Source organism: Spea bombifrons, chromosome 10 (assembly GCF_027358695.1).
Source record: "Spea bombifrons isolate aSpeBom1 chromosome 10, aSpeBom1.2.pri, whole genome shotgun sequence".
Classification (NCBI taxonomy): Eukaryota; Metazoa; Chordata; class Amphibia; order Anura; family Pelobatidae; genus Spea; species Spea bombifrons.
Genome location: NC_071096.1, coordinates 38,990,934 through 39,016,846, shown reverse-complemented (window position 1 = coordinate 39,016,846; position 25,913 = coordinate 38,990,934). Strand labels below are relative to the sequence as shown.

The following is a 25,913-nucleotide window of genomic DNA, read 5'->3' as shown; positions in this document are numbered from 1 at the left end:
CTTACAGCGCCCTCCACCACAGCCGAGCTAAATAACATAATAAAGTAATAAGTGCGAGCGTGGCATTTCGCGCAGCACGTTATCGCTTTGTAGCGACGTATCGTAAGCCTGGCGTGCGGCCGCCTGCCCAATATATGATTATTAGCCGGGCGGTGTGACGGGCCGCGCATGTGCCGAGCCCCGCGGTGAAGCATGAAACATGTTTGCGGCTGGAAACGGCCCTCGTTAGCGTGCAGACAGCACACGTTTCATTATGCATGAATGTTTCGGGATACGTGGCATCATTCGTATCTGCGGAGCGGCGGCGCTCGCCCCGGTATAAGGCAGGACTGCATTGTTCAGCCGTTTAAGTGCTCGGCGCCTATCCCTGCAGTACGGACGCACACATTCCTTCAGAGAGCCGCTCCTCGGTTTGAAACGTCATCATCCGAGCAAACAAAACGACAGTAAACGGCAGGACTTTCCCCGCGTCTGCGGCATGAAGTATCACGGGAAAGGCCACACCGTTTAGCGAATCAGGGCCCCGCTCTCACGATGCGGCCCCCGTTCGGCCCGGTATTGGGTACGCGGCGTCACAGCTTCTAAATTCTACATTTTAGAATCTATTCATTATTATTTTTTTTGCACTGGAACGATTAAGCGAATCTTTGCGACGCGGAGAGCAAGGTTTGCGACGATCGGATCGCTTCCAGCGGCTGACGGCACAGAACCCCTAAATCTGTCTTTATACATAAGCACAAGCCCTGGCCATATACATTATATACGTCACGCAATGCACCCTATAACACAACGTTACGTCTCACAGCTCAACCCTCCCGCTCTTACATCAAACGCACCCAAACCGTACAAAACCATACCAAACTACACCCGAACCGTACCAACTGCACCGAACTGCACCGAACCGTACCAAACCGGACCAAACCGCACCAAACCGGACCAAAACGTACACTTCAGTGGTTTTATTGCGAAAACATCTCCTACAGATCATAAAGTGACTTTACAGCAAAGTGGTACAATTACTGACTTCATAATACTGTTCTCGACATGTGCAAGTACACGGTGACACGTGATCTGTACATACATGTAGCAGGTGCTACTGCCGGTATGAGGAACACGCATGGGTTATTGGAGTGCGTATGAGCCCGGTGTCTGGGCGTTAAACGCTGCGGGTACTAAAGCGAGACCGATCATTGTACGGGGGTTACGCCATCTCCGCTCGCACGATAAGACCCTAAATCCTGAAAGCTGGCCCTAAATTGAACGGTGCAGCCATGGCCCCCCCGGATACGGCGTGTCGGGGGGCCGCAGCATCGTGCTGGCACTTGGCGTCGATATCTCCTCCTTCGGCTGTAGGGAAGCCACAAACAGATGGCCGTTCCGCTCCGTCACCCTCCAGATCACGCAAGCCAGCCGACGGCGTTTCATTATCTCCGGGGACAACGCAAGGACACGCGGGGTACGGGTTCCTCGGTCCCAACAACCTCGCTTTTAAAGCCATTTTTATGATTCAGGATTGAAATCTTGCGTTTCCAGGACAATAAAAGGTTTATTAACTAAACCGCGAGCGGAAACGCGTCACCTCCCCGGCTTCACCGCGCGTTTATATAGCGAGAAACTCTCCCAGACGGTGTCACTGCCGCACACGAGCCCGTAATTAAAGGCTAATATTACACCCGGCCGGCCGGCCCCTCATACAACCCATTGTTCCCCGGCTCAGCAGAGAGGGGGGGGCTTGTTAGATGGTAAGGAAGGGAAATTATAGGGTTTGTATTGCGAGCTGGCCAGCAGAGCTGACAGTCCATTCCGAGTGCAACATTATACATGGGGGGTGGGGGGGTGGGGAGGCGGAGTGTTGAGTCGCCGGCTCTCCACCTGCGGCCCAGTATGCAGATGAACTGCTGTGCCGGAGAGTAACTCATTTGCATATGAGGTCGGATACCCACGCTAACAGTTGTGTCCGTCGGACGATTATACCACAGACTTGTGCTAAACGCCGCACAGAAACATGTAAAAGCAAAAAATAAAGTACACAATTCTCTCCGTGTAGCGTAGTATTTCCATTCACGTGGATCCACCTCCCAGTGGCATATTGAACAGTGGACTCCCTCTTATGCTTAAAAAAATAAAAGGTGCTTTAAAATCCCAGGAGCAGTGGACGGTTCACCAATAAGTTATTCCTGGGAGCCTCCGGTTATCCTAACGCAGGGAGCAAGCGGAGCGTCTTCATGACAAAGAAAAACACAGGAACGTTCGCTTAGTGCACTTCATCGTGATATAAAAGGGTTAACAGGCCTGCCACGCGCACCCTGCTGTGTCCTCCTTATACTTTGGGGCACGGCATGCGAAGATCCGGCCGATGGCTCCGATCCAGGAGAGGGAAGCAACGTCGGCTCTGTGAGGGTCCCGGCTCGTGGAGTGCAGGGGTCGCGCATGCATCCGTCACCTCGCGTCACACGGCCACTTCAGAGGACTTGGCTAAGCCCAGCGCCTGCACCAGGTCATCGCTTAAGCCGCTCTTCAGCGTTCTTCGCACTGCAAGAGACGTCTGGTCAGGCACAACATTCAAAACCTCGCCGACCTGCCTAGCAGGGGTCCGTGGGCATCACATATGTATATAGCGAGAGATTTACACCCGTTACACGTGAACCAGGGGCTGCACTCGGATTACTTCACTCGGGAAGGTTCTGGAAACGCGGCACCGCGGTGGGTAAAGAGGGACGGGTTACTCACAGGATTTACGGTTCGCTCGTGACCTCTTCCGCTCCTTCGGATTGACCACCCTGGGGTTGGGGTTCTGGGTCACGGACTGTACGAGTCGGTCCATGATCTCATCCGATGTATCCGAGGGGACGGACTCTTCCTTGTTCCCCGACAGGTCTGGAGGACTGCAACGGCCTAAACCTACGGAGACACCAAAGAGGACTGTTAGAGGGGTGAGGGGGCTCTGGCGACCATACCCTATACTGGATACAGGGCTCAGGGTGTATGAAATAACCAGCAGAAGGGCCCTGCGGCCCCCTGAAGCCCAACTAGAAATGGATGTGTTGGAGTTTATAGGAACGTGTTGTTGTTGGCGACCGGCAGGTGGATCTGCCAGATGCTGTTTGATCCGTTTACTTGTTTGTTAAGAGAGCATAGCAGGTACCCAAAGGGCATTTAGCCTCAGACTCGGCTACTGGTTAGTGGCGAGGGCCACATGCCTTGTCTGCTGCTCAGAGGGGCAGTTTTTGGACCGGTCTAGCCTGGCGTGATAAGCTATCCCTGTACTCGGCGTATGGCCAGATGGTGCTGATCCCAGACACGTCGGGTCATACTTCTGACGGCGCGACTCCTCCGCGTCTGCTGCTCCCCGCTGGAGATCAGAATGGTGGTCATGTTCTCGTGGCCTTCTTCAGACGCCTGGCTTTTGAGCATCGATGAACTTGTGATCGACGGGTTATTTTCTGTTACCGAAGCCGCGCTAGAAAACTTTGCCGTCTGTGGAGAGAGCAGTCGGTGAATAAACGCGTCTGCATTCTAAATCAAACCGCGTATAACCGGCACAACGGCCTCTCATTTATATGATCCCATATCTAATACAAGTGTGTAAGTGCGTGTCCGTGTGTGTACCCATTATTACATATCATGCTTTCCATCCGTGTAAATCACCCGCCCCCGCGTGTCACCATCCCAATGGCCGGCGTGACGGGTACCTCTGTGATCATCCTGCCTCTGGTCTTGTTGCGCTCTCTGTAGGCCGCTCTCTTCTGTTTCTGCTGCAGAACTCGCTCCCGCGTGGTCCTGTACTCCAGCGCAAACTCGCTGATGATCTTACAGAAGCGCGTGATCTTCATGTCTCTGGCCGCGGAGTACGAGTATCCCAGATAGAGGACGAAGGATCGGAACCTGCGGGGTTAGAGCGCCGTCTACGTCACAGAGCGTTCTCACAACACACGCGAGGGGATAGAGGGGGGCGAGCGATTCCTGCGGGATGGTCGGAAGTCTCATGACGAGCAGCTGTCAACGGCGGACCCGCTGCCGACCACCACCACGCGCCGCAAAGGTTAATCCCCAAGACAACAGTACAAACACTAGATGGGGAGGGATAAGCAGCAGCAAGAAGCTTTTGAGTTTTGCCGCCAGAGAGGACCAAAGATGGCCTGCCTGGGGCCACAACCCAAAATACTACTGAAACAGAAGTCCTCGCTTACAGAATCATATAACGTCTTAATAAATAGTAATATTATCCCTGTATACCAACGAGGCCGACGCGGGGCGACAGAACGAGCGATGGGGCGATATAGTAATGGGGTGATATAGTAATGGGGCGATATAGTAATGGGGCGATATAGTAATGGGGCGATATAGTAATGGGGCGATAGACAGCTAACCGGTTTAGGATTCTCCGGTGGACGATCTTCAGAATGACTATCTTCTCGGTGCAGCTCTTCAGGAAGTCGGTCATCTTGTTTTTCAGGCCCGGTTTGGTTTCGTGTTTGGCGATCACCTTAAGGCTGTTCCAGGATTCCCGACATCTCTTCTCCAACTGGACCAAGTTGTCTGCCAGCTCATCGAAATCTACCTGCCAAACACACAGAACACAGCGGTAGGCTTTATCCTGTCCCGGCTCCGACACGGGGGCCACACGGTCAGCTGGATGTGAGCGCGGGCCACAGAACGGACAGGCGGGTTCATGTAACGTAATCCGCTCAGCCAGTCGCTAAACTCCCCCGTTTCTCACATTCTCCGGACCCGGGGTGACAGATTCTGATGATTTAACCCCAAGTTATAAGCAAGTCTTTTGGGCTATTGGTTTGAGGCTCTTAATTCTTCTTGGAATTACGGTTCTCTTTACCTACCTGTCCGTGAGCTATTGAATTGGCCTGTCTGGAGGGCCGGGAACACTATTACTTTTCTCTTCAAGCTAATAGAGTAACTGCAAAGGGACGCCTGATAAATAACCTTCCTAGCTTTCGGAGTAAAGACCCGGTAAGGAACGGTAATTTACGAAAGATCCGCCACCCCGCTTCTACTTTTTCTCAACCAGTTCAGTGACCGAGCAGCATTTCTTTTAGCCGAACCGCAGGGGGGGGGCATCATCGCCTCGTCTGTAACCTGAAAGAGCCGCTACGGGTCGGTGTATACAGCAGGTCCGCGGCCGGCCCGCATGGAGTAGTAGGCGTAGGGAGGCACAGGAGTCGGCAGCCGCACTTACTTTGGAGGATCTCGTGATGGCTGCGATTTCAGAGTACAGGTCGGAGGTGTCGGGGAATTTCTCGATCACGATGTTACACATGTGGTGCAGAAGGGACTGTCTGTGCACCGTGTCCTTCACCTCCGCCACCTTCTCCAGGTAACCGAGGTCAAAGCCCTTCGCCTAATAAAGAAAAAAGTTTCATTGTTAGGGCAGAAACGAGTGGCGTCGGGGAGCATCATATAAAGTATAAAGAATATACAGGAGCCAGGATACGGAGGTAACCGCAATCTACTCCGTATCTGGAAATAATAGAGGCGTACACCGGCAGAGCATTTACAAAATGATAGCGGTCAAAGTTTGAATGCAGTCGCTATGGTAACCGCTGGATTGGTGCCGTACGGATCAGCAGAATCTCCCAGGCCTCTGAAACACTGATTTCTGGGAGTAATGCGGCGGCTGTAGAAATCCACGCAGGATAAACGCCAATTATTATTATTATTATTGGCCGTCTCGGAGCCGAGGCTGTCGATAAACACGGAGGGGTTTGACACGGGACGCCACGCTGCGCAACCAACAGCCACAAAACTTACGCTTGAACCGTTCAGGAAGTTGCCGACAGCCAGGAGAGAGGCGAGTATAACCCTAAAGGTTTTATTCTTGGAAATCTGCTCCATCCCCAGCTTCAAGTCAAACAGAGGTTCTGCGATTTCCTAGGGTCAGAGAACACGGCGTGAGAGCGTACACTGCACATAGAACACGCACCAGAGAATCCCGACGGTTCTCAGTAACATGACTTTATTTGCCGCGTTCTTTTACCTTCTCCATGGTCTCGTAGTCCAGTTTGAAGGCCCAGAGCTGGAGTCTGGCAGCCAGGCCGCTGATGGAGGACAGAGTGAGTAAGAACTGTTCAGCCGACCCCAGCGGCACGTCGGGGTTTGCCAGCTGAGCGTCCTGAATCTTCTGCTTCTCCTCCTCTGTTGGGATCATTGTGAGGATTTTCTGGGGGGAAAAAACAACAAAAATGTAAAAGCCGCCAGAAGCCGCACACAGCGCCGAGACACAGAGATGGGTGCAGCGTGCGCGCCTCTACACTACCCTCAGGGGCAGAACATGTATAAGTAGAGGGATTTGGGAAATATGGCGTTTCGGAACTTTTGGGTAAGGGCGCTGCCGCTAGAATGATTTCTTCTATATAGCTGGATGGGGGGCAGAGGCGATACGGCTTTAGCTGGAGAAACAGGCATGTCCAGAATCACAGGCGGATACAGAGTTTCTTTATGAAATCCCAAACTGCCCCGGAGAGGGTAATCGTGCACGCCGTTCCGTCACATTCAGGAAGACAGAGCGCGTCTTACCTGACATTCTTTGCTTAAACACCAATAAAAGGTGTTTTCTTTGTAAAAGCGGAACGCGATCAGGTTTTTCAACTCTATGAATGCAGGCTGCCCATACATTTCACACGCAGCCGGTAACAGAGCCGAGCCAAAGCCATACATTACACACACATTATATATAATACATATCTATATATATATATATAGACACACTCATATATAGATCTATACACACACATAAATATGTATAGGTTTTCTCGCAGTTCGGTAAACGCTGTGTGATTACCTCTATTCCCTCCTTGTTGATGGCATATTCATCAAAGTTCAAGATGGCGGTCTTAATAATGTGCACGGTGGGCAGCACGGTCAGACCGATGTTGATCGCATTGCTTCTCTTGGGATCGAGGACCACCAAAGTCTGCTTCTTCGAGTCGCTGCCTTTCTGTGAACACAAACACCTGGAGTTAGACAGGAGACGGCGCGCTCCCCTCGGCCCACTAACAGCCTGACAGGCAAATTACACACACAGCATAGGGCAATAATGTGTGACATGCACCACAGCGGGTGCTTTCAGCTCGCCATCTTTATGTTCTGAAGAGCAGAGCCTCTACCTTATGAACTTTGCATTATACAGGGCAATCCATTCTGGCTTATTCTTACCTTGGAGGCAGCTACTTCTTTGGCTTTTGACTCAAACAGATGCTCCAGCTTCTCCGTATCCACCGAAATCTTATCCAATGACTCCCACACTGTGCTTTTTCCAAACTTGCCCCTGCTGGTGCAGCTAGTCTCTCTCACTTCCTTCCAGAAGAGTTTAACCGTCTTTCTCTTCTTATTTAACGTCGCGGGGCCGGAGTCCTGAGACGCGGCCGTGAAGCTGGGTGGTGCTGGTGGTGGAGGTGGAAGATGAGGACCTCTTGGGGGAGGACAATGGGGTGGAGGGGGTGGAGGAGGCAAAGGACATCCAGGTAGTGGTGGAGGAGGTGGTGGGAATGGCAGTCCAGATACAGGGGGCGGGGGAGGAGAAGTTAAAAGTGGTGGATTGGATGGTGAAATAGTTTCTGTATTATCAAAGTCAAGAACATCAAAATCCTCCTCCTCGCAGAGGTCAGAGAAGTCCAAGTCCTTTATCTTTAGTTCGCGCTGCTGTGCCGCCGCAGTCTGCTCCCACAGTACCTCGGAGGACTTCTTGAAAGGAGTCATGAGCGTCTTCTCCAGGTTCCTGGCGTTGGTTTCGGCATCGATGCTGTACTGCGCCCTCAGGACTGCTGTTCGGGATTCAGGCATGTTCTCATTGGCGCTTTTCCTGGGAGAGGTCTCATTCTCAAATTCTGCTCTGGCCAGAGGACGGCTCCTCTCTCTGGGGGAGCGCACGGTCTCATTAGACGCAGCGTTCCTCGGGTGAAGAACGTCGCTCTCCGGGCCGCAGGTGTCCTGGCTCTTGGCATATAGCATATCCAGCATAAACCTCTTGGAAGTGCTGCGGTCGGTGGTTGGCGGAGGACGGCACACAGGGCTTACTGAAAACATTTAGGAGACGTCAGTACCCGCACGTTCTAGGGGAACAGACACCTAAACCATCTTCCCATAACATGAAGCCCTGCGATCACGCCAAGATACCCACCAAAACTACTATAACCCACAGTTTGAGAATAATCATATACAGAAACATTTACGCCCGCCCCACCGAGACAGACGGCACGCAGCCCCCCGCCTGGTTCTGATCCCGTCGGACACATGGCACTCCGTTCACTTGCCTGGTTCTGCTCCTTGTTCCTCCCCGTCTCCTCGCTCCTCCCTCTCCAATGTGCTGCTGGCAGAAGAATCGCTGGAGCCAGAACACAATTCTTTTTCATTTACACTTTCGTTCTTCTCTTCTTTCTCACTCAGGTCCCCCTTCCCTGCGCCCAACAAATGTCACATATCACCGGGGAATTACAGCGACCACACAGGGCTTTTAGACATTATACATTACCGCGCGCGACTACCGTAAGGACTCCGACGCCAGGCTGGGGTTATTTTACAACGGGGGTAGCTGTCGGTACCCGACTAAACCAGACTAAGTACCGGCGCGTCTTTAACCCTCCGTTTAAGCTTCACAGAGAGCAGCAGGTCCGGGCTCCCAGTGCCTGTTACCCCGTTCAGCTGCTGCAGATAATGCCCACGCCTGCCCCCGTGAGTGACACGTGCCCCTGGCTCCTGCACCCATTGCCTGTTCCCCCTCCGCATGGGGCAAACATACCGGCTCTGATGCTCTCTGGGACTCTTGGCTCCTCGTCTTGGGTCCCGGGAGAGGGCTGTTGCTCGACGTCTGCGCCACGCGCTGCTTCTGCCAGCGTCTCTTGCCGTCCTTTGGATAAGGCGGACATCTTCTCCAGCTCGGTGGCGGCCAGATTCTCCAAAAAACGGTTTCTAAATAAAGTAAAATAAGATGTTATTCCGGGTTAACGTCATCGTCTATCATAAACCTACCGACAGCCGCGCTCCTGCATAAAGCTCCAATTACCGACGGCTCCGGCGGGTGTCAGGCGGACAGAGAGCTGCCGTCTGTCAATAGTTCGAGCATGACCCCCGCTGTACAATGTCACGCCGACTGCCATTTAACCCCTTCCGAGCTGGCGCAAGGCCGCACAGGTGGGATACTTACTGGAATCTTCTCAGAATGGGTTTATCCCCAAACACATTACAGCGGCTCTCACCCCTGCAGGAAGAAGTCATTAGCACCAGGCAGTGATGGGTGTCAAGTACGCATGCCCACACGTTACGGAGACGTCATGCGTGTCAAATACACCACAATCACACGGATTCAACATGCCACGAACAAGGGCAGATCACCAGCATGCGGATAATCACACGGAGCCGTCACTAGAGTCTCCGAGACGACTTCCATGTCCGTAACACGCAGACGCACAACAGACAGCTAGACTGTGTATTCTGCCAGGGAGGGGAACGACCGTCTGACAGCCTGGACCCCAAAAGTAACCATTCCTGGAAGTGTACTGAGAGCGCTGGAGCCAAGTAATGTATTAGACTGTCCATCTACAACGCAAAATGTGTCCACAAACCGGGCATTCAAGCAAAGAAAGAATAAAACCTCCCAGAACAGGCCGCCAGTCGCTGGGCTGTCCCTCCAAGCAATGGACAGACTACTTCTACAGACTACGACCAGGAGGGGGCGATACATCGCCAGGCAGTGCACACCATAATGTAGAGAACCCCACGCGTGTATTATTCAGAACACGGCAGACACACAAGCAAACACGAGACGCGCTCCAAGTCAGACAGCTCCTCAACCTTCAACTGACGAGGAGATCGGGGGGGGGTGGACTTTAAATTAAATTGCTGCTCCCTGTATGAGAAGAGAGGGGACAGACAGACAGACAGGACAGGACAGGATCACGAGAGTGCAGGGTTAGGAGGGAATCACATCGGGGCCACACAGGGCCACTTACCAAACAGGGTCTGTTTGGTGAAGTCTGAAAAGAGAAAGCATCGCGATGTAGAAGGAAGAGAGGATCGAGAGGCAGAGCCCTAGCAAGATGGAAACGTTGGCGGCAGCCGGATCCGGCGGGCCGTGATGAATGGCCTCAGCCTGCGCTTTGTTTAGGTTTCCCACGAGCGCCGTTAATGCGCAGCTACTGGTTATTTCCACTCGCCTCGCACATTTTCCATTAATATCACAACCAACAATGGTAGCAGAACATCCCCATTCCCAGCGCCTCCTTCCAGCCGCATACCCAGTGACATCAGACTGAATATCACCGACAAAAGTAACAAGGCCTCGGCCCTCGGGGGCTCCATTTATTACATTCACTGAATCTAACGCGGAGACCAAAGCGTCATCGGGGTGACGGACTTCTCTTTAAAGCAAACGGTTATCGTCCGTATCTCATGTGAAAACGCGATTTAAAGAATCGGCGACCGCTAAGCGGCAGCGAGCCGCGTAGGTTATACGTACTTAAATACGCTCCTGTCCCCGGGGGCCGGCACCATCTCCATCTCCGTCTTAGAAAGCGTAAAGCTCGACGTGTTGCCGACACTGCTGCTGCCATTTTCGGTTTCTGAACTGCGATCAATACAAACAAACATTACAATCTGAATGAGGGGGCAGCAGCCCCAACACCCCTCCCCGAGTGGGGCAATTAACTCGCTAAATGATACCCCCACAACCACACGAAAAGTGCTCTACCCACCCAAATCCTGCATGCCATGATCTTACTCTCCACATGGTACTTACTACTCCGCCGGCTTCCTCACGGTCTGAGCGTGTACTTCATTATTAGTATGGAAGAGGTTGGTGCGCACAGGAGGAGATGGCAAGGGAACCGTTTCCGCTGGCGGCTGTTTAGGTGGCGAGGGGGGTACAACGTATACTCCAGGAACGCTGGCCTCTTGGATGGCGGGGGCCACAGGCAAGCCGTTGTTAATTAGGGGCTTTTCTGACGAAGCAGCCGAGTTAATTTTTGCCCAAACCTCAGCGCTGTTCCCCAGCGAACGCCTCGATCTCCGGACCTCTTCGACCCCTAACGAGTTTTTCCTGCGGTCCTTGCGAGACGGGCCGGACGATTCCTCGCTGTCTTCATCCTCGTGTTTCAAAGCGTTCTGCGTTGTGATCGGGGAACGTTCCATCAGTCACAGAAACACAGACACCGCAAAGTATACGAATCTTTACGCTTTCCTACCTGCCGGGCACTCAAAGGGTTAACAACAAAAAGGCTATCACACGAGGTTGCCTCGGAACACAATGCGGCTGCGTGTCCGGCGCCATAATGCCTTCATTATAGTCGCACGCTCATTAGCACGCAGAGACAGGTATTATGTCGCTGAAGAGGTGTGTGATGTTATGTTACTATATGAGATATTATGTTACTATGTGTGATATGTTACTATGTGTGATATTATGTTACACGGAAGTCTCTCTGTAACGGGAATACAGGAAAACTAGCCCATGTTCATACCCTGACAAAGACGTGACGCGAGGCCGGCGATAACACGTAACATGGTGTTCTGGATCTGTGTGTTAGACCCGGTAACATGTTATCGACCGAGTGCTTCTAGATTACCAAGTAATGTCTCATCTGAGGAAAATAACCTGAACCCAAAAGTACCAGTCTGTCGGAACCACCGGAACAGTTCTGCATTAAACTTGGTGACAGATTCCTATATTCCAGAGATTCGGTGAGAAGCGAAACGCTATCTGGGTGTTCCTGACACACGAGACGTCACCGCTATCTAGATCTGAACTGACCTCGTACACGGCGAGTCGCTGTTTCAGGTCCGGGTCGGTCCCCTTGTTGTTCAAATGGCGCTGAATTATCTTTTCCATCCCTTGCGCTTCTAGACAATCCGTGACATCGTAGAAGGAGTCCTGGTCGGGAAGAGCTGCTAGAGTCTGAACAAACAAAGGACCACGTTAGCGGTGAATGGCTGGCAGCTCCTAACCCCGACACTCACTCACGACAAGTGCTACGAGAAGCCAACCCCCCCCCCCCCGGCGCGCTCACCTTGTTAATGAGAGTCATGGAGAAGATCAGCAGCTCCGAGTCGGCACCATTCTTCTCTTCCAGAATTTCTATCAGGTTGGACCACGGTTTGGTACCTGGATAAGAGAGTGGAATATTCAGCAGCGGACGCCCCGTGAGCCATCGCCCCGACACATCATGGCTCGGAAAGAAAAACAGATACCAAACTCTGGATACAGTTGCCCCTTGCCTATTGTTTTGCCCCCCAAACACTTACCTCTAGTATGATCTACCGTGTTCACGGCCTTGATTAGAAGGGGAGCATTCGTGTCGGCATACTCAACAAACACGATGAGAAGCTTCAGAGCCGTCTTCACCACAAGCCGGTACTGAGAGAGAGAAAAGACACGCACCGTGACCAATCCACGCCGACCAACACAACGCTGATAGGACCGGGGTCGTCCTCGCCAGCGCCGTCGGGAAGAGACAGTAACAGGCACACGGCCACGCGGTGAGACACACCGTTCGATCTGCGCTAAGCTCACCGGACTGCCGCAGAGCGTGTAGAGCCACTGCACCGTCTCGTTGTGATTGATGACGCCGTTCATTCCATCCACAAACAGCATGATCTGACTCAGAGCTGCAAGAAGAAAGCGCCATCAGATAGAACAGCGTGAAGAGCAGTCTGGGACGCTGCGTTATTCAGGCCGGAGGAGGAACGCCTTTTATCAGTCTGTCAGCTGAGAATCAACGAGTCTCCCCGGTAGATGATGGGGAGATTGGTTGATGGCAATGATGGGGAGGGAGAGGGGTCAGGGCAGCATTACTTGAGTCTTCAGTCCCGTGTGTTAAGATGCGGGGAGAGCGCGCGGACACGGCTCCGGTTATACAGACCTCGCAGGATGTAGTTCTGATAGTTCTGGTCAGCCTCGGCCCCCACTTTTATCAGGCATGTTAAACCCTCGGAGTTCACAAACTCCGGAACGAGGTCCTTGTCTTCCTGCAGAATAGAATTGGAAGCCAGTGTCACCAGCGAGCAGGGGCCTTAATAATATCCCCGTCCGAGCAGAGCCTACAGCCCACCGCTCCGACAACGCAGCGAGCGCAGAGCAATCTCCCAAGAGAGCGCAGCACGGGGAACAGCCAGCGGAACTTTACAAAGAGACAGCGGCTCTAACGTCCAACATTCCCTTGGCTTCCAGATCAGGACGTGGCAGCGAGAGATCATCGCTGAGCTGCAGCGCGTTACAGGATCGCATGACGCTTTTACGGCTTTAACCTAATGCTGTCCAGAAGCACATCTCGTGCGGGTTTTGGATGTCAACTCCCATGATTCTTAGACAGCCGGAGATCTACTTCTGGGCAGCATCCCTTTATATATCGTCCCTAACAGACGGTAAATTGAAAAAACACTCAGGAGCCGACAGCCACCGAGTGATGAATTCTTTGCAATACGTTGTAAACATCCCCGGCAAGCGTTAAAAGTACTTTGCCGCGTGACCCGCACATCTGGAGTTTGTGAAGTTTCCTAGAAGCAGACGGGCCCCGGGAACGCAGACGGGCCCCGGGAACGCAGACGGGCCCCGGGAACGCAGACGGGCCCCGGGAACGCAGACGGGCCCCGGGAACGCAGACGGGCCCCCCCGCCACCGAGCCAAATCCCACCTGAAAAAGCTGCTTGAGTGAGAAGAGCGACCGCCGCAGCTCCGGCCCGTTGGAGTTGTACAACTTTTCTGCGGAAAGAAAAAGGACGTATAATCATTTAATGCCACAGTGGCCGATTCCCATCCCAGAATCCTTCCCTCCTTAACAAGCTCCACCTCCCTGCCGAGGGCCGGCACTTTCTTTTTTTTTTTTCATTAAAGTGCCCCATATTGTTTGTCTGTTTCCTAGACAACGATCAGAATGAGTGCGGGGCGCCGTCTGTTTATATAGGTGAATGCGGGGGTCTCTCCTTACCGAGAATGCTGTGAACTCTCACTGAGAGCTGCGTGCGGAGGATGAGGGTGGGCCGCCGGCCTTTGCTGTAAAGAAAAACATGAATTTAGACGCATGTTAGGAGGGCAGGAAGGTAAGAGCCCCGTGGGTAGTGCCCGGTGCGGTGGGGCAGCTGGTCACCATTCTCACGCCGGCAGACATTAAAGCTTCGCAGTCTGGGAGAGTGAGAGTGAGAGAGCAAAGCGTGGCGTGATGGGGAGAGAGAGAGAGAGAGAGAGAGAGAGAGAGAGAGAGAGAGAGAGAGAGAGAGAGAGAGAGCAAAGTGTGCCGGGATGGGGGGGGGAGAGAGCAAAGCGTGGCGTGATGGGGAGAGAGAGCAAAGCGTGGCGTGATGGGGAGAGAGAGCAAAGTGTGCCGGGATGGGGGGGGGAGAGAGCAAAGCGTGGCATGATGGGGGGGGGGGGGAGAGCAAAGCGTGGCGTGATGGGGAGAGAGAGCAAAGTGTGCCGGGATGGGGAGAGACAGTGTATGGAGGGATAACAAATTGTAGAGCGTCACAAAACTTGGTGAGGAAAAGAGCACTAAACTAGTCATTTATCAGAAACGGGGCGCGAGGACGGCCGGCAGAACATTCAGGATCAGCGGATCGTCTCAGTACCTGACTCCATGGGGAAGGAGGAATGTTGGCAACAACAACGTAAAAATATGTATCCAGCCCAAGAGAATAAAGCCAGAATATTTACAAGCTAAACGCGTTAGGAGAGCTTATCCCGACAGCCGGCTATTACACGGTGCCGAGCGGGGGGGCTGTGGAGCGGGGGAGAGCGGGGGGGTACAAAAACAACTATTAATGGATTACTCGATTAAACCATAAAAGTTTGTTCAGGCAGCGGAAGTCATCAGCCGTAGTTATTGCCGAGAGACGAGGGCCGAGCGCAGCCTCAGCTCACTTCCAGTGCCGTCTCCTCGTGCGAACAGACATAGGGGCGGCACGGGGGCCGTCAGTGAAGCAAGAGGGTGAAAGGGCAGAGGAAGGAACAATGGCGGGGTGAAATTATGACAGACCCAGGAGTTGGGGCCCCCGGGATCCCAGATGGGGGTATAAATGCAAAGTAAAGCCCGTCTTTGCTGTAGAGGCGGATTCATTTTTACTGCCATGGATGCCGTGTAACAAGCTCTGCCGCTGCGGCCCGGGGAAGCTCTGATGTAATAACGCAGGAACGGGCACCGTGCATGCGCTTTCCTACCAATAAATGCCGGTAGTCAAGTAAAAATACGTGAACGTTACCGGCAGGTATACGAACTGCCAGAAAGCCCTCCTCTAGCGCGGTGCGAGCGAGGATTACAGGGATTGCGGGGATCGCAGTGCTGGAGAGCGGCAGCTTCTTTAGTCTGCACGGGTTTGTTGGCTGCCCGGCATGCGCAGGGTTAAGGTGCCGCGGCCGGCTCGTCTTGCGTACTCTTGGCCGAGTCTCCGGGCAGCGGCTTCCCACAGTGACTCAAACCTTCTAAGAATACCGCCGACGGCAGAGGGGGAAATGACTCACAGCGGGGGGCAGCGGGGAGTACTGCCCCCTCTCACTGCAACCGCGGGCCAGGGACAGCCCCCCACCCCGGCACGATGGGCCGCCAGGTAGAGGCCCCCCACCCGGCAGAGCCCCCCCCCGCACAGGTGCACAGTGGGTTATCAGCCATTCAGTAGGATGGCGCTGGTTACCAGTAGAGGAGGTAAGAAAGCTGGAACCGGTGCAGGGAGTCAGATGCCTTATTCCACCTTTAGGCGGGAACATCCGCGCCACACGGAAGGCAATTCATACGACCGGCAATGGTGGCCAGAGAAGCCACATGCAGCGCATGCAACCCCCCCAACGCGTGTGAACGCATCCCGTGCGTGTGAACACCCCCCCAACGCGTGTGAACGCATCCCGTGCGTGTGAACGCATCCCGTGCGTGTGAACACCCCCCACGCGTGTGAACGCATCCCGTGCGTGATAAGACCCCCCACGCGTTTGGCAGGGAACGCCGCGGCTTCCACCCTGTTTGTTTTCCTTGCACAACGCAAAGTAATTGAGAGGACTTTCGTTCCACGGAAATAACGCATCTCATTACGTCCTTCCCAGAAAGAAAACATGGGAGACGCCGGAGCAGCTTCCCAGCAGAGTGGGTCCCCAGCAAAGCGGGTGCGGAAGGCTGAGAATAAACATAATGGGTGCAAGAGGGGTGCGAATGTAAGATTCAGGGGCCGGGGCCACCATGAACGCAACAGATTGATACAGCCACGCAATGCTATGTAACACGGACTGGGGCCAACCGTGAAGATCTTATACATACTAAGGGCCGACAAAACCCACGACACATTTAACAGCCAGGAGCAGTGGCCCCGGAGGGCCGCATTGTTATTTAACATTTACTTTCTCGCACGGGAACGCCTCGACTGAACGTGTAAAACACAACAGCGGCACTGCAAGCGTTAAAAAGAAGAGCAGCTTTATATTCCTGTGAATTAGGGACTGTCGGGGGGAACCCGGGAGCTTTGGCAGGTTCAGGAAGTGGTTGGTACCTGGAGACGGTCGGCTGATCCACGCATGAGCGGCTCACGCAATGGTGTGCGGGCCTCGGAGCCGTTCCCGTGCCGTCAGCGCTGTAACATTCGCCCCCCCGGGATTTCTCACATGGAAGCAATGATGCCGCTGTGATGTTACACAGCGAGTACACAATGTTCATCGGCCCCCGGGGCCGGCTCACAGCCATTAAAGGGACAGCGGCCCTTACAAGACGCATAGCACTTCTGCCGTACCCTTCCAGAAAGCAACATGTATAAGCAATAACCCATCGTGGAAACTATACAACAGTACGTGCCACATGTAATAACCACACAGTCCACGGGGGCCGTCGTACATACGGCGATGCAAAGGGCAGCAGGCACAGCGCTCGTTCCGGCGGGGGCAGATTTCTCGCATGGATTCCATGCCCCCCGGGTGAGGATAGCGGCACCCGAGGGCGTCTGACCAAAAGCAGCACAAATATTGTGACAAACGGCTGCCCGTTCCTCTGCTAATGAAATCCTGGAAATAAATGTTTATCCTCGTAATAACTGCTCGTCCGCCGGGCCGAGTGTCATAAAACTCTGCGCTCTAAACATCCCGGGGGCCGTGCAGCACGCTCTAAACACCGCCGCGGCCACCTTCACCACCAGCCAGCGACTGCCCCGCCGCCACCAACACCCCCAGCCAGCGACTGCCCCGCCGCCACCTATACCCCCAGCCAGCGACTGCCCCGCCGCCACCTATACCCCCAGCCAGCGACTGCCCCGCCGCCGCGGCCACCTATACCCCCAGCCAGCGACTGCCCCGCCGCCACCTATACCCCCAGCCAGCGACTGCCCCGCGGCCACCTTTACCCCCAGCCAGCGACTGCCCCGCCGCCACCTATACCCCCAGCCAGCGACAGCCCCGCCACCACCTATACCCCCAGCCAGCGACTGCCCCGCCGCCACCTATACCCCCAGCCAGCGACTGCCCCGCCGCCACCTATACCCCCAGCCAGCGACTGCCCCGCCGCCACCTATACCCCCAGCCAGCGACTGCCCCGCCGCCACCAACACCCCCAGCCAGCGACTGCCCCGCCGCCACCTATACCCCCAGCCAGCGACTGCCCCGCCGCCACCTATACCCCCAGCCAGCGACTGCCCCGCCGCCACCTATACCCCCAGCCAGCGACTGCCCCGCGGCCACCTATACCCCCAGCCAGCGACAGCCCCGCCGCCACCTATACCCCCAGCCAGCGACATCCCCGCTGCCACCTATACCCCCAGCCAGCGACAGCCCCGCCACCACCTATACCCCCAGCCAGCGACAGCCCCGCCACCACCTATACCCCCAGCCAGCGACTGCCCCGCCGCCACCAACACCCCCAGCCAGCGACAGCCCCGCCGCCACCTATACCCCCAGCCAGCGACTGCCCCGCCACCACCTATACCCCCAGCCAGTGACTGCCCCGCCGCCACCTATACCCCCAGCCAGCGACCGCCCCGCCGCCACCTATACCCCCAGCCAGCGACTGCCCCGCCGCCACCAACACCCCCAGCCAGCGACAGCCCCGCCACCACCTATACCCCCAGCCAGCGACAGCCCCGCCACCACCTATACCCCCAGCCAGCGACAGCCCCGCCGCCACCTATACCCCCAGCCAGCGACAGCCCCGCCGCCACCTATACCCCCAGCCAGCGACTGCCCCGCCGCCACCTATACCCCCAGCCAGCGACAGCCCCGCCGCCACCTATACCCCCAGCCAGCGACAGCCCCGCCACCACCTATACCCCCAGCCAGCGACAGCCCCGCCGCCTATACGCCAATGGCTTGCAATTCCCCTCCGTAGTTCACGCTCTCTGTGGAAGCAGACGGCGCGGTCAGCAATACCCGGCTCTCTTTTCTGTTAGAGTATATTATACAGATTCCCCGCGGCCGAGGAGCTATTTCCAGATATGACAGCGTGTGCTAAATTTACCTTTTCCCACAGAAACTAAGCTTTTACTGCAGTAACGCAAGATTTACACATAGCAGCCGCATGAACAGAACAGACATGTTCCCCGGGCTATCCGTGTCGTCTGCACGTGTAAGAATCGCACACACTTAGCATATGCTGTGACCCCAGCGGCATCATGACTGTCACAGAAGAGATAACGGCCACGGCAACCACAGAATACAGATAAGAGTCTGCTAATCATCAGCGTGTCCTCGGGGACGCCCTTTGCCAACACCCTCATAACACGGCTGTTACATACATCTGCACCGGTGCACCTCGCCGGCAGTATACTCGGCACTGATCCACCCAACGCAGCTCAATAAACGACATGTCCAGGTGAGGCTTCTGCTACCGGCATAGATACAAATAGTGACCGATGCCACGTACAGTGCCACCCCCAATAACCCAGCTCAGAATTCCCACGGGCAGCCAAGGCCCCTGCTACAGTAATCCGTGCAATCTAATGCATGGCACGCAGGGGCAGCGGCACTGAAATGGTGCTTTGAGGAATAACGCGCATTGCCCCTCCGCCCAGCCGAGTCAGTAAAGAGGATTATCCATACCTGATGTCATCGAAGAAGGCTTCCAGGTAATCCCTCTGTTCAGCCAGGGATAGCTCCACGTCCAGATAATTCCCATTGGTGGATAACTGGAGGGTGCAGTCTTCCAGCTGCAGGTAAAGAGAGAGAGGGGTTTAGACATGCGCGGAGCGGTCTGCGACCTCGTCACGAGACTAGCTGCCTACGTGTGGCCAACCCTCACCCGCTGCCAGGTCAGCTGCATTTAATGGCTAATTCCTCCCCGCAGCCGCACTTAATGGCTAATTCCTCCCCGCAGCTGCGTGGCTGGAATACAGATCACAAGGTTTATGGTATAGGAGAGCTCCACGGCAGCTTCGCTTTACTAACAGTAACAATACCTGGAGCACGAAGCACAGAGTACACTGACAGTCATACGAGAGTATAAAGCACGGCTGCTGACCACGTAATACACGGGCGGCAGCGCCTATATAAAGCCCCCCACAATTCACGAGCGGCAGGGCCTATATAAAGCCCCCCAACACAATACACGGGCGGCAGGGCCTATATAAAGCCCCCACACAATACATGGGCGGCAGGGCCTATATAAAGCCCCCCACACAATACACAGGCGGCAGGGCCTATATAAAGGCCCCCACAATTCACGAGGGGCAGGGCCTATATAAAGCCCCCTACACAATACACGGCGGCAGGGCCTATATAAAGCCCCCCACACAATACATGGGCGGCAGCGCCTATATAAAGCCCCCACAATACACGGGTCATGTGCAGCGAGTCTGGGCCGTTACGCAGGGGGGCTGCAGATGCTGTAGCTGGGAGTCACTGTGGACACGCCACACTCACACGCGTCATATGTCTGCATGCGTACCGCGTATGACTCCGGGCCACCAGGGTGATCTCTGTGTAGACACGGCTTTCAATAAACAGCCTTCACAGGACGGCAGAGCGTGTGCATGCGTGTGCATGCGTGGTGTGCTCCCCAGAAGCAGCGGTACAGCAGCCACACACTACCAGCGCTCATCCCTACCTGTCCGGCAATAACCCGAGAGGGGTTAATACACAACGCGGGACCCTGTACCGTACTGAAGGGGTTAACGTGGAAGTGTGAATACCCAGACTGGTCAACCAATGGAGCGGAACAAACGCTGTGAAAGGTTTCAAGGGCCGAAGGGCCGTGGAGCGCAGATCTGCAGCCAAAGCAAAGCGGATTATGTGAACGGGGAGCGTCACGTGTGTACTCCTCGCTGACCCGCCACAGATTACACTAATCCCCACCGCGGCCCAGAGTCCAGAGAGACGGCTGCGGCAACAGTACGAGGGGCCAACCGGCCACAAACGTACAGATGCCCCCGCTTCTCGGGGCTTTACCGGTTACCTACCCCCACCGGCTGCTCAAATCCTGCGGTATCCATGGGAACAAATATAAAGCTAGGAATAGGGGGAAAACACGTCATTAGATGCCCCAAAACACACACATGGGCCGGGCGGGGGGGGCTGCCTTGTTTATTAACGTGTTACATGCCAGAGTGATGGCATGTGCAGCATTAACATCGGACTAATGACCCCCCCGACCTGAACCGGAGCCTCGTATTTACAGCCGCACCAGAATAACACGCCGGAGATATGTAAAGAATCCTCACACATCTGGAATAAATCCTCCCAACACCCCCGTATCTGCAGGAGAGTAACGAGTCCGGCCCGGGGGGGGGGGGGGGGCTGGCGTCGAACTCCGGGCCCCAGGGGGGGACAGCGAACTCCCTTTAACTGGAAGCTCTCATCGCGCACGTCTACGAGGTCCATGGAGACCAAACATCCAGGACTCTTTACCCAAACACAGCTGTGCCAGGGGACGCAGGACCGCCAACAGACCCCCTCTTCTGCAAGAAACAGGAGATACAGCGAGTGCAGGACCGCCGTGACCTCTGCTGAACAATAGACTCTGAACGGCTGCTTACTTCTGGGCAGCGGATCAGGAATCGGTGTTTTTATGGTTACCAGGTACAGCGCCGAGCGCGGCAGAGAAGATGCTACAGACGGCAGATCGGCTCCACTGGGCGCTCCTCGTTACCTGCCTCCCCCGGGGCGCCCCGCGGATATACGTATCGATAGATATCAGGCGACGTGTTTAGGAGACATGGCTCGTCGGGCCCCTAGGGTCAGAGATGACTCGGCGCACTCATTGATTTAAAGTCAGCATAACTGGGGCGTGACGCGACCCGTGACACACGGCTGATACAGGACCGTGTCAGGACATACCAGCCGACCGGTGACATCGTGTCACACATCGCCGCCATGTAACATTAACCCGTCCTCCGCACAGAGTGTTACCGGGGCGCGCCGCGGGAAAGAGAGAAGCCGCTTTAATACATTAAACGTCACTAAAACGCACTACTTAGGAGACAGCAAACGGGGTGACGGCGGGACGGGGCGCGCATGGGACGGGGCGCGCATGGGACGGGGCAGTCGCTCGGTAATGCCCCCGTGACGCACCACGTGACGCTCCGGGCTCCCAGTTCATTTATTCTTATAAAGGAATAAACATCACGAGAAGCGAATGCATGGGACCCCCCACCCCCCAGGCGCTTCTCCTGATCAAAGGATCGCGGCGTTTAGTCAGTTTATTCAAACAGCCACAAAACGGGGGCCAAACCAGGGGGCAGAAAACAGGACAGGGGGGCAGCAAAGCCGCCGGCCTCACAGGACCCCCCGCCCTGGCGGCTCATCTTGCTACCTGTGCTCCTCGGGACCTCAAAACCCGGGAGCCCCCCGGAGATGAGAGCACAACCGCACAAATTCATATACCGGGGGCCGCGGGGCCAACACTTCCCACTTCAACCGATAACTGCCCCCTAAGCCAACATTATATTATTAATTATTATTATTATTGTTGTTTGCAAAACATGCAACCAGGGGGGGCGCTAACCGCACCCTCTCCCGTCACCCGCATACATCAGACAGGACTCAGCGAACGTCGGATACACACGGCTTTCATCGACCCGTTCAGCAGATTGCATACATATTCATACATTCCCCGATAAAGAGACTGCCGTGCTTTGTTGTGAATATATAGCCCTCATTGTTAGAAGTCCCTGCACTTTATTAATTAAAACATTAAACCAGTCCGTCCTGTTTTAGTGGGAAGATAATTTGTGCGCCCCGGGGCAGGCATACAGGAACACACTGTTAGGAACATAAAAGCGTTAACCCTTCGAGCAAGAGCCAAGTGCACAGCTACCTGCATCTGCCGGGCTTAGAACAGGATGAGCGCGAGCGCGACCTCACGTTTCATGAATCCATAACCCAAAATCTGTGGGGGTTAAAAGGGCCGCTGATCCCTGGCCAGCCCCCCCACTACGCAGGTCCGAGGCACCCCCCCAAGAAAGAGTCTGGCGCTTATTGTAAATATTGAAGGAGTTCTACCAGGAAGTAATCTCCGGCTACATAGTAATAAACGTCTATAGGAGCGGCACCTCGCGCAGGGAATCCCAGGAATGTCACCTCTGCCAGAAGGGGATGAGCCGGGGGTCCGGGTCTGGACTCGGGGGGCACGAAGAGCGGCCCAATAATCAGCATCGTGGCGTTTGCTGGAGTGAAATCACAAACCCGATACAAAATATCTACTTTACTGCTATTCCGCACACACTGCCCCCCCCCCGGTCTCCCACCTGCTCAGAGTCCTCCCGTACAGGTAGCACCCTAACGGTATCAGGACTGGGCGAGACGCCGTTGGGAAAGTCTGCGTGTCAGGGATCCGATTATCTCGGGAGATAATGTCTCAGATTCTGGGCTCAACTCCAGGACGACACGCGCTCCGCTCGCAGGATACTCACCTGCAACCCCACACCGGGTCACAATTTAGGAGATCGTGACCTCACATTACTCTCCAGTGTACAGCGAGCGCGACGCATGTTTCTAAAGAGACATCAGGAATAAGTCAGGCTCCGCGCATGTTCTTCATATGGCTGTGTGTTCCATTGAATATTGCCAGGAGCAACGCTTTACGGCGGCTGAAACCGCAAACGGCTACAAATATTCCAAGGTTTAGTAGTCAGTGGAAAGCCAGGCCCCGCCGCCACTTAACACAGAAGTCAGATTACTTTTATTTAACGTCCTGATTCAGCACAAAACGCTGGAAACTTTTAATATTACAGAAATATCTCCGCTCGGGGCTAAGCATTATGGGATGCGTAGTCACGGCAACAGGACAGACTCCCAAAAGTTATAGCTGGGTCTTCCCATGAGTAGCGACATCCAGTCCCTCCGTCAGATATGTTTATCAATGAACGTTACAGCGAGGGGGTCCGTGCCGCTCAACATGCTAAACAGAGCAGCCCCGGTAAACGCCGCTTGGTCCGTCCCAAACGCCGTACCGGCCGGTTTCTCAACCTTGTTCCTGTGCCAGAGACTCTAAACCAGACGGCAGAGCGTCCATCTAAAACGGGAACTCGCGGAGCATCGCATCCTGAACCCCGGCCGAGGCAGCCTCCGACCGACCCCCCGGCAGAGGCCACTGCCGACCGACCCCCCCGGCAGAGGCCACTGCCGACCGACCCCCAAATAAACTCCGGGGACAAAGCATGAACCTGCCGGTCAACAGCGAGAGGCGCTCTATCCGTTAAGGCTTTGCAGAGGACACTCTTTTGGGGATCTCTCTCTTACAGAGCACAAACAAACACGTCTGACACAAACAGCACCGGAGACGCTGCGGTAACGATCAGCGAAACATGACCTTCGACCTCTTGAAGAAACAAAGCAGTTCCTCGCCCCGGGGCCGGTCGTTTGTATTGTTAGCGGCCCGCAAGCTTTCATGGCTACAAAGAATGTAAGCGATTGCACCTCCTCGGTGCAGGAATGTCCTAGAGGGGCCACATGCCGTTCTAAGCGCCATTACGGGGTTAGCGTGCACAAACGTGTATGTCTCTGCGTGTGGCGCACGTGACGTAAGGAATCATTCAGGGTCTCATTACAGGAATAGCAGAGAAGCCAGAGAGACGGGCGGCCCGCGCGAGACGGTGCAGTCACGCTGCAGGAGGGATCAGACGGGAATCTCACCAAGCGGGGGCCAGTTCATATTACACGGGACGCAAACTACTAACTAACCCGAGCGGCTACGCACTCAATGACTTCCGTATCACCAGCAGAAAAAGGGTTAAATGTAACTTCATAATATAATAAATGTTTCTATAAAATGTTTGGATGGATGCAGCGTTTTGGACATGAATATGAATGAATACACATATAATATATACCGGGTATGTATGTATGTATGTATGTATGTATGTATATATAGATAGATAGCGCTGAGCGGTGGATCCGGACAGGGCGCTCGTTAAACGATTACATTGTAGGACTGTAACAGAGGCTGAGCGGGGCATTTACACGGGGCAGCACTCCGCACGTACCGTATTTACACTAATACATGAAACGATTCAGACACAGTGCCCCAATCTTGACGCCGGCAAATCCCAGGACTTCCTCGGCACACGAGGGGTGGAAAGGGTGCCGTTTGGTGACCCGAGTACTTCCTGTTAGAGCGACTCGGTCCGAGGTATTTATGTTATTCTCAGCCCTGGACGACTTCCTGCTACAGACCAACATCGCAGGCCTGGGGTACAGACGCGAGACATTCTCTGAAGGGTTAAATCATGACGATATACCCCGTGAGTCACTACGCTTGGTGCTGAGCAGGATACACGGCAGTCACAATAGGAAGCTCTCCCGTCGCCTACAGTCACTCAACTGTCTCCCTGACGGAGCGGCAGCCTTCTGTAACAAACCGTCTCCCCGCAGCCACCGCCGTCACGGGACCCCCCGCAGCCACCAGGCAGCGCGCAGCCTACTGGCCCCTCAACCTACCGGCCCCGTCACAGCGCCGTCACGGACCCCCCCAAAGCCACCACACAGCGCGCAGCCTACCGGCCCCCAGCCGCCAGACAGTGCCGTCACGGGACCCCCCCCCAAAGCCACCACACAGCGCGCAGCCTACCGGCCCCGCAGCCGCCAGACAGTGCACAGCCTACCGGCCCCGCAGCCGCCAGACAGTGCACAGCCTACCAGCCCCGCAGCCGCCAGACAGTGCACAGCCTACCAGCCCCGCAGCCGCCTACCGGCCCCGCAGCCGCCTACCGGCCCCACAGCCACCAGACAGCACCGTCACGGGACCCCCCTCAGCCGCCAGACAGCGCGCAGCCTACCGGCCCCTCAGCCACCAGTCAGCGCCGTCACAGGACCCCCCAAAACCAAACAAGACCATCACGGGAGCCCCCCAAACTACCAGAGACAGCACCACACAGCGCGCAACCTACCGGCCCCACAGCCGTCAGACAGCGCCGTCACGGGACCCCCCTCAGCTGCCAGACAGCGCGCAGCCTACCGGCCCCTCAGCACCATCACAGGACCCCCCCCCAAAACCAAACCACCAGACAAGACCATCACGGGAGCCCCCCAAACTACCAGAGACAGCACTCACGGGACCCCACAAACCACCAGACAGCAGCACCGCCGCCAGGGGATCCCCTTAACAGAGAGCCGTAACAGAATCCCTGTAAAATCGGTCAGCAACGGGGGGGGAGGTCTCTTTCTTGGCAACTGAAGGGGGTGCGGGGGGGGGTCGGCGGCTGGCGGGGGTCTCTTGGTACCAGTCACCCGGGTCTACTCGTTACCGGTAACAGAGCCGCTTCCCTCACATTTCGCCCCATAAAAGCTACGTAATAAAACTTGGCGCCCCGGCCGTGTCCCCTGTGCCCGAGTACCTTGAGGGGGGCGTCCAGCAGCTTGTGCAAGGCGGGGAGCTGCTCGATAAGCGGTGAGCTCTCCGGGAAACTGTGCACGGGGGGTCTCCGGGGCTCAGGAAAGTTGGTGCAGATAAAGGGGTCCCTGTCATCCAGATACTGCACCCGGCACGGCAGCCCCGCCATGTCCGCTCCGCTTCACACACTGA

At 55.3% G+C, this 25,913-nt stretch overlaps 1 protein-coding gene across 1 annotated transcript; it reads right to left on the bottom strand.

The window, feature by feature from the left end:
* Nucleotides 1–1,976: 1,976 nt before the first annotated feature.
* FHOD1 (formin homology 2 domain containing 1) lies at nucleotides 1,977–25,913 on the bottom strand. The gene is made up of 23 exons (XM_053449475.1): nucleotides 25,726–25,913; nucleotides 18,998–19,104; nucleotides 13,932–13,996; nucleotides 13,638–13,705; nucleotides 12,867–12,972; nucleotides 12,518–12,612; nucleotides 12,250–12,361; nucleotides 12,015–12,109; nucleotides 11,759–11,902; nucleotides 10,751–11,112; nucleotides 10,469–10,555; nucleotides 8,753–8,922; nucleotides 8,264–8,411; nucleotides 7,171–8,026; nucleotides 6,797–6,952; nucleotides 5,993–6,175; nucleotides 5,767–5,886; nucleotides 5,195–5,356; nucleotides 4,371–4,561; nucleotides 3,693–3,885; nucleotides 3,315–3,477; nucleotides 2,731–2,901; nucleotides 1,977–2,532 (listed from the first exon to the last, which is right to left on the bottom strand). Exons 1-23 carry the CDS (start codon nucleotides 25,888–25,890, stop codon nucleotides 2,450–2,452), a joined length of 4,002 nt encoding a protein of 1,333 aa, XP_053305450.1. The 5' UTR covers nucleotides 25,891–25,913; the 3' UTR covers nucleotides 1,977–2,449.

Excerpts from the sequence above, each read along its gene's own strand:
- FHOD1 (XM_053449475.1), bottom strand. The coding sequence starts at position 25,890 with ATGGCGGGGCTGCCGTGCCGGGTGCAGTATCTGGATGACAGGGACCCC. Across the intron at positions 5,887-5,992 it reads ACTACGAGACCATGGAGAAG|GAAATCGCAGAACCTCTGTT; the intron begins GTAAAAGAACGC and ends CTCTGACCCTAG. Across the intron at positions 4,562-5,194 it reads CCATCACGAGATCCTCCAAA|GTAGATTTCGATGAGCTGGC; the intron begins GTAAGTGCGGCT and ends TGTGTTTGGCAG.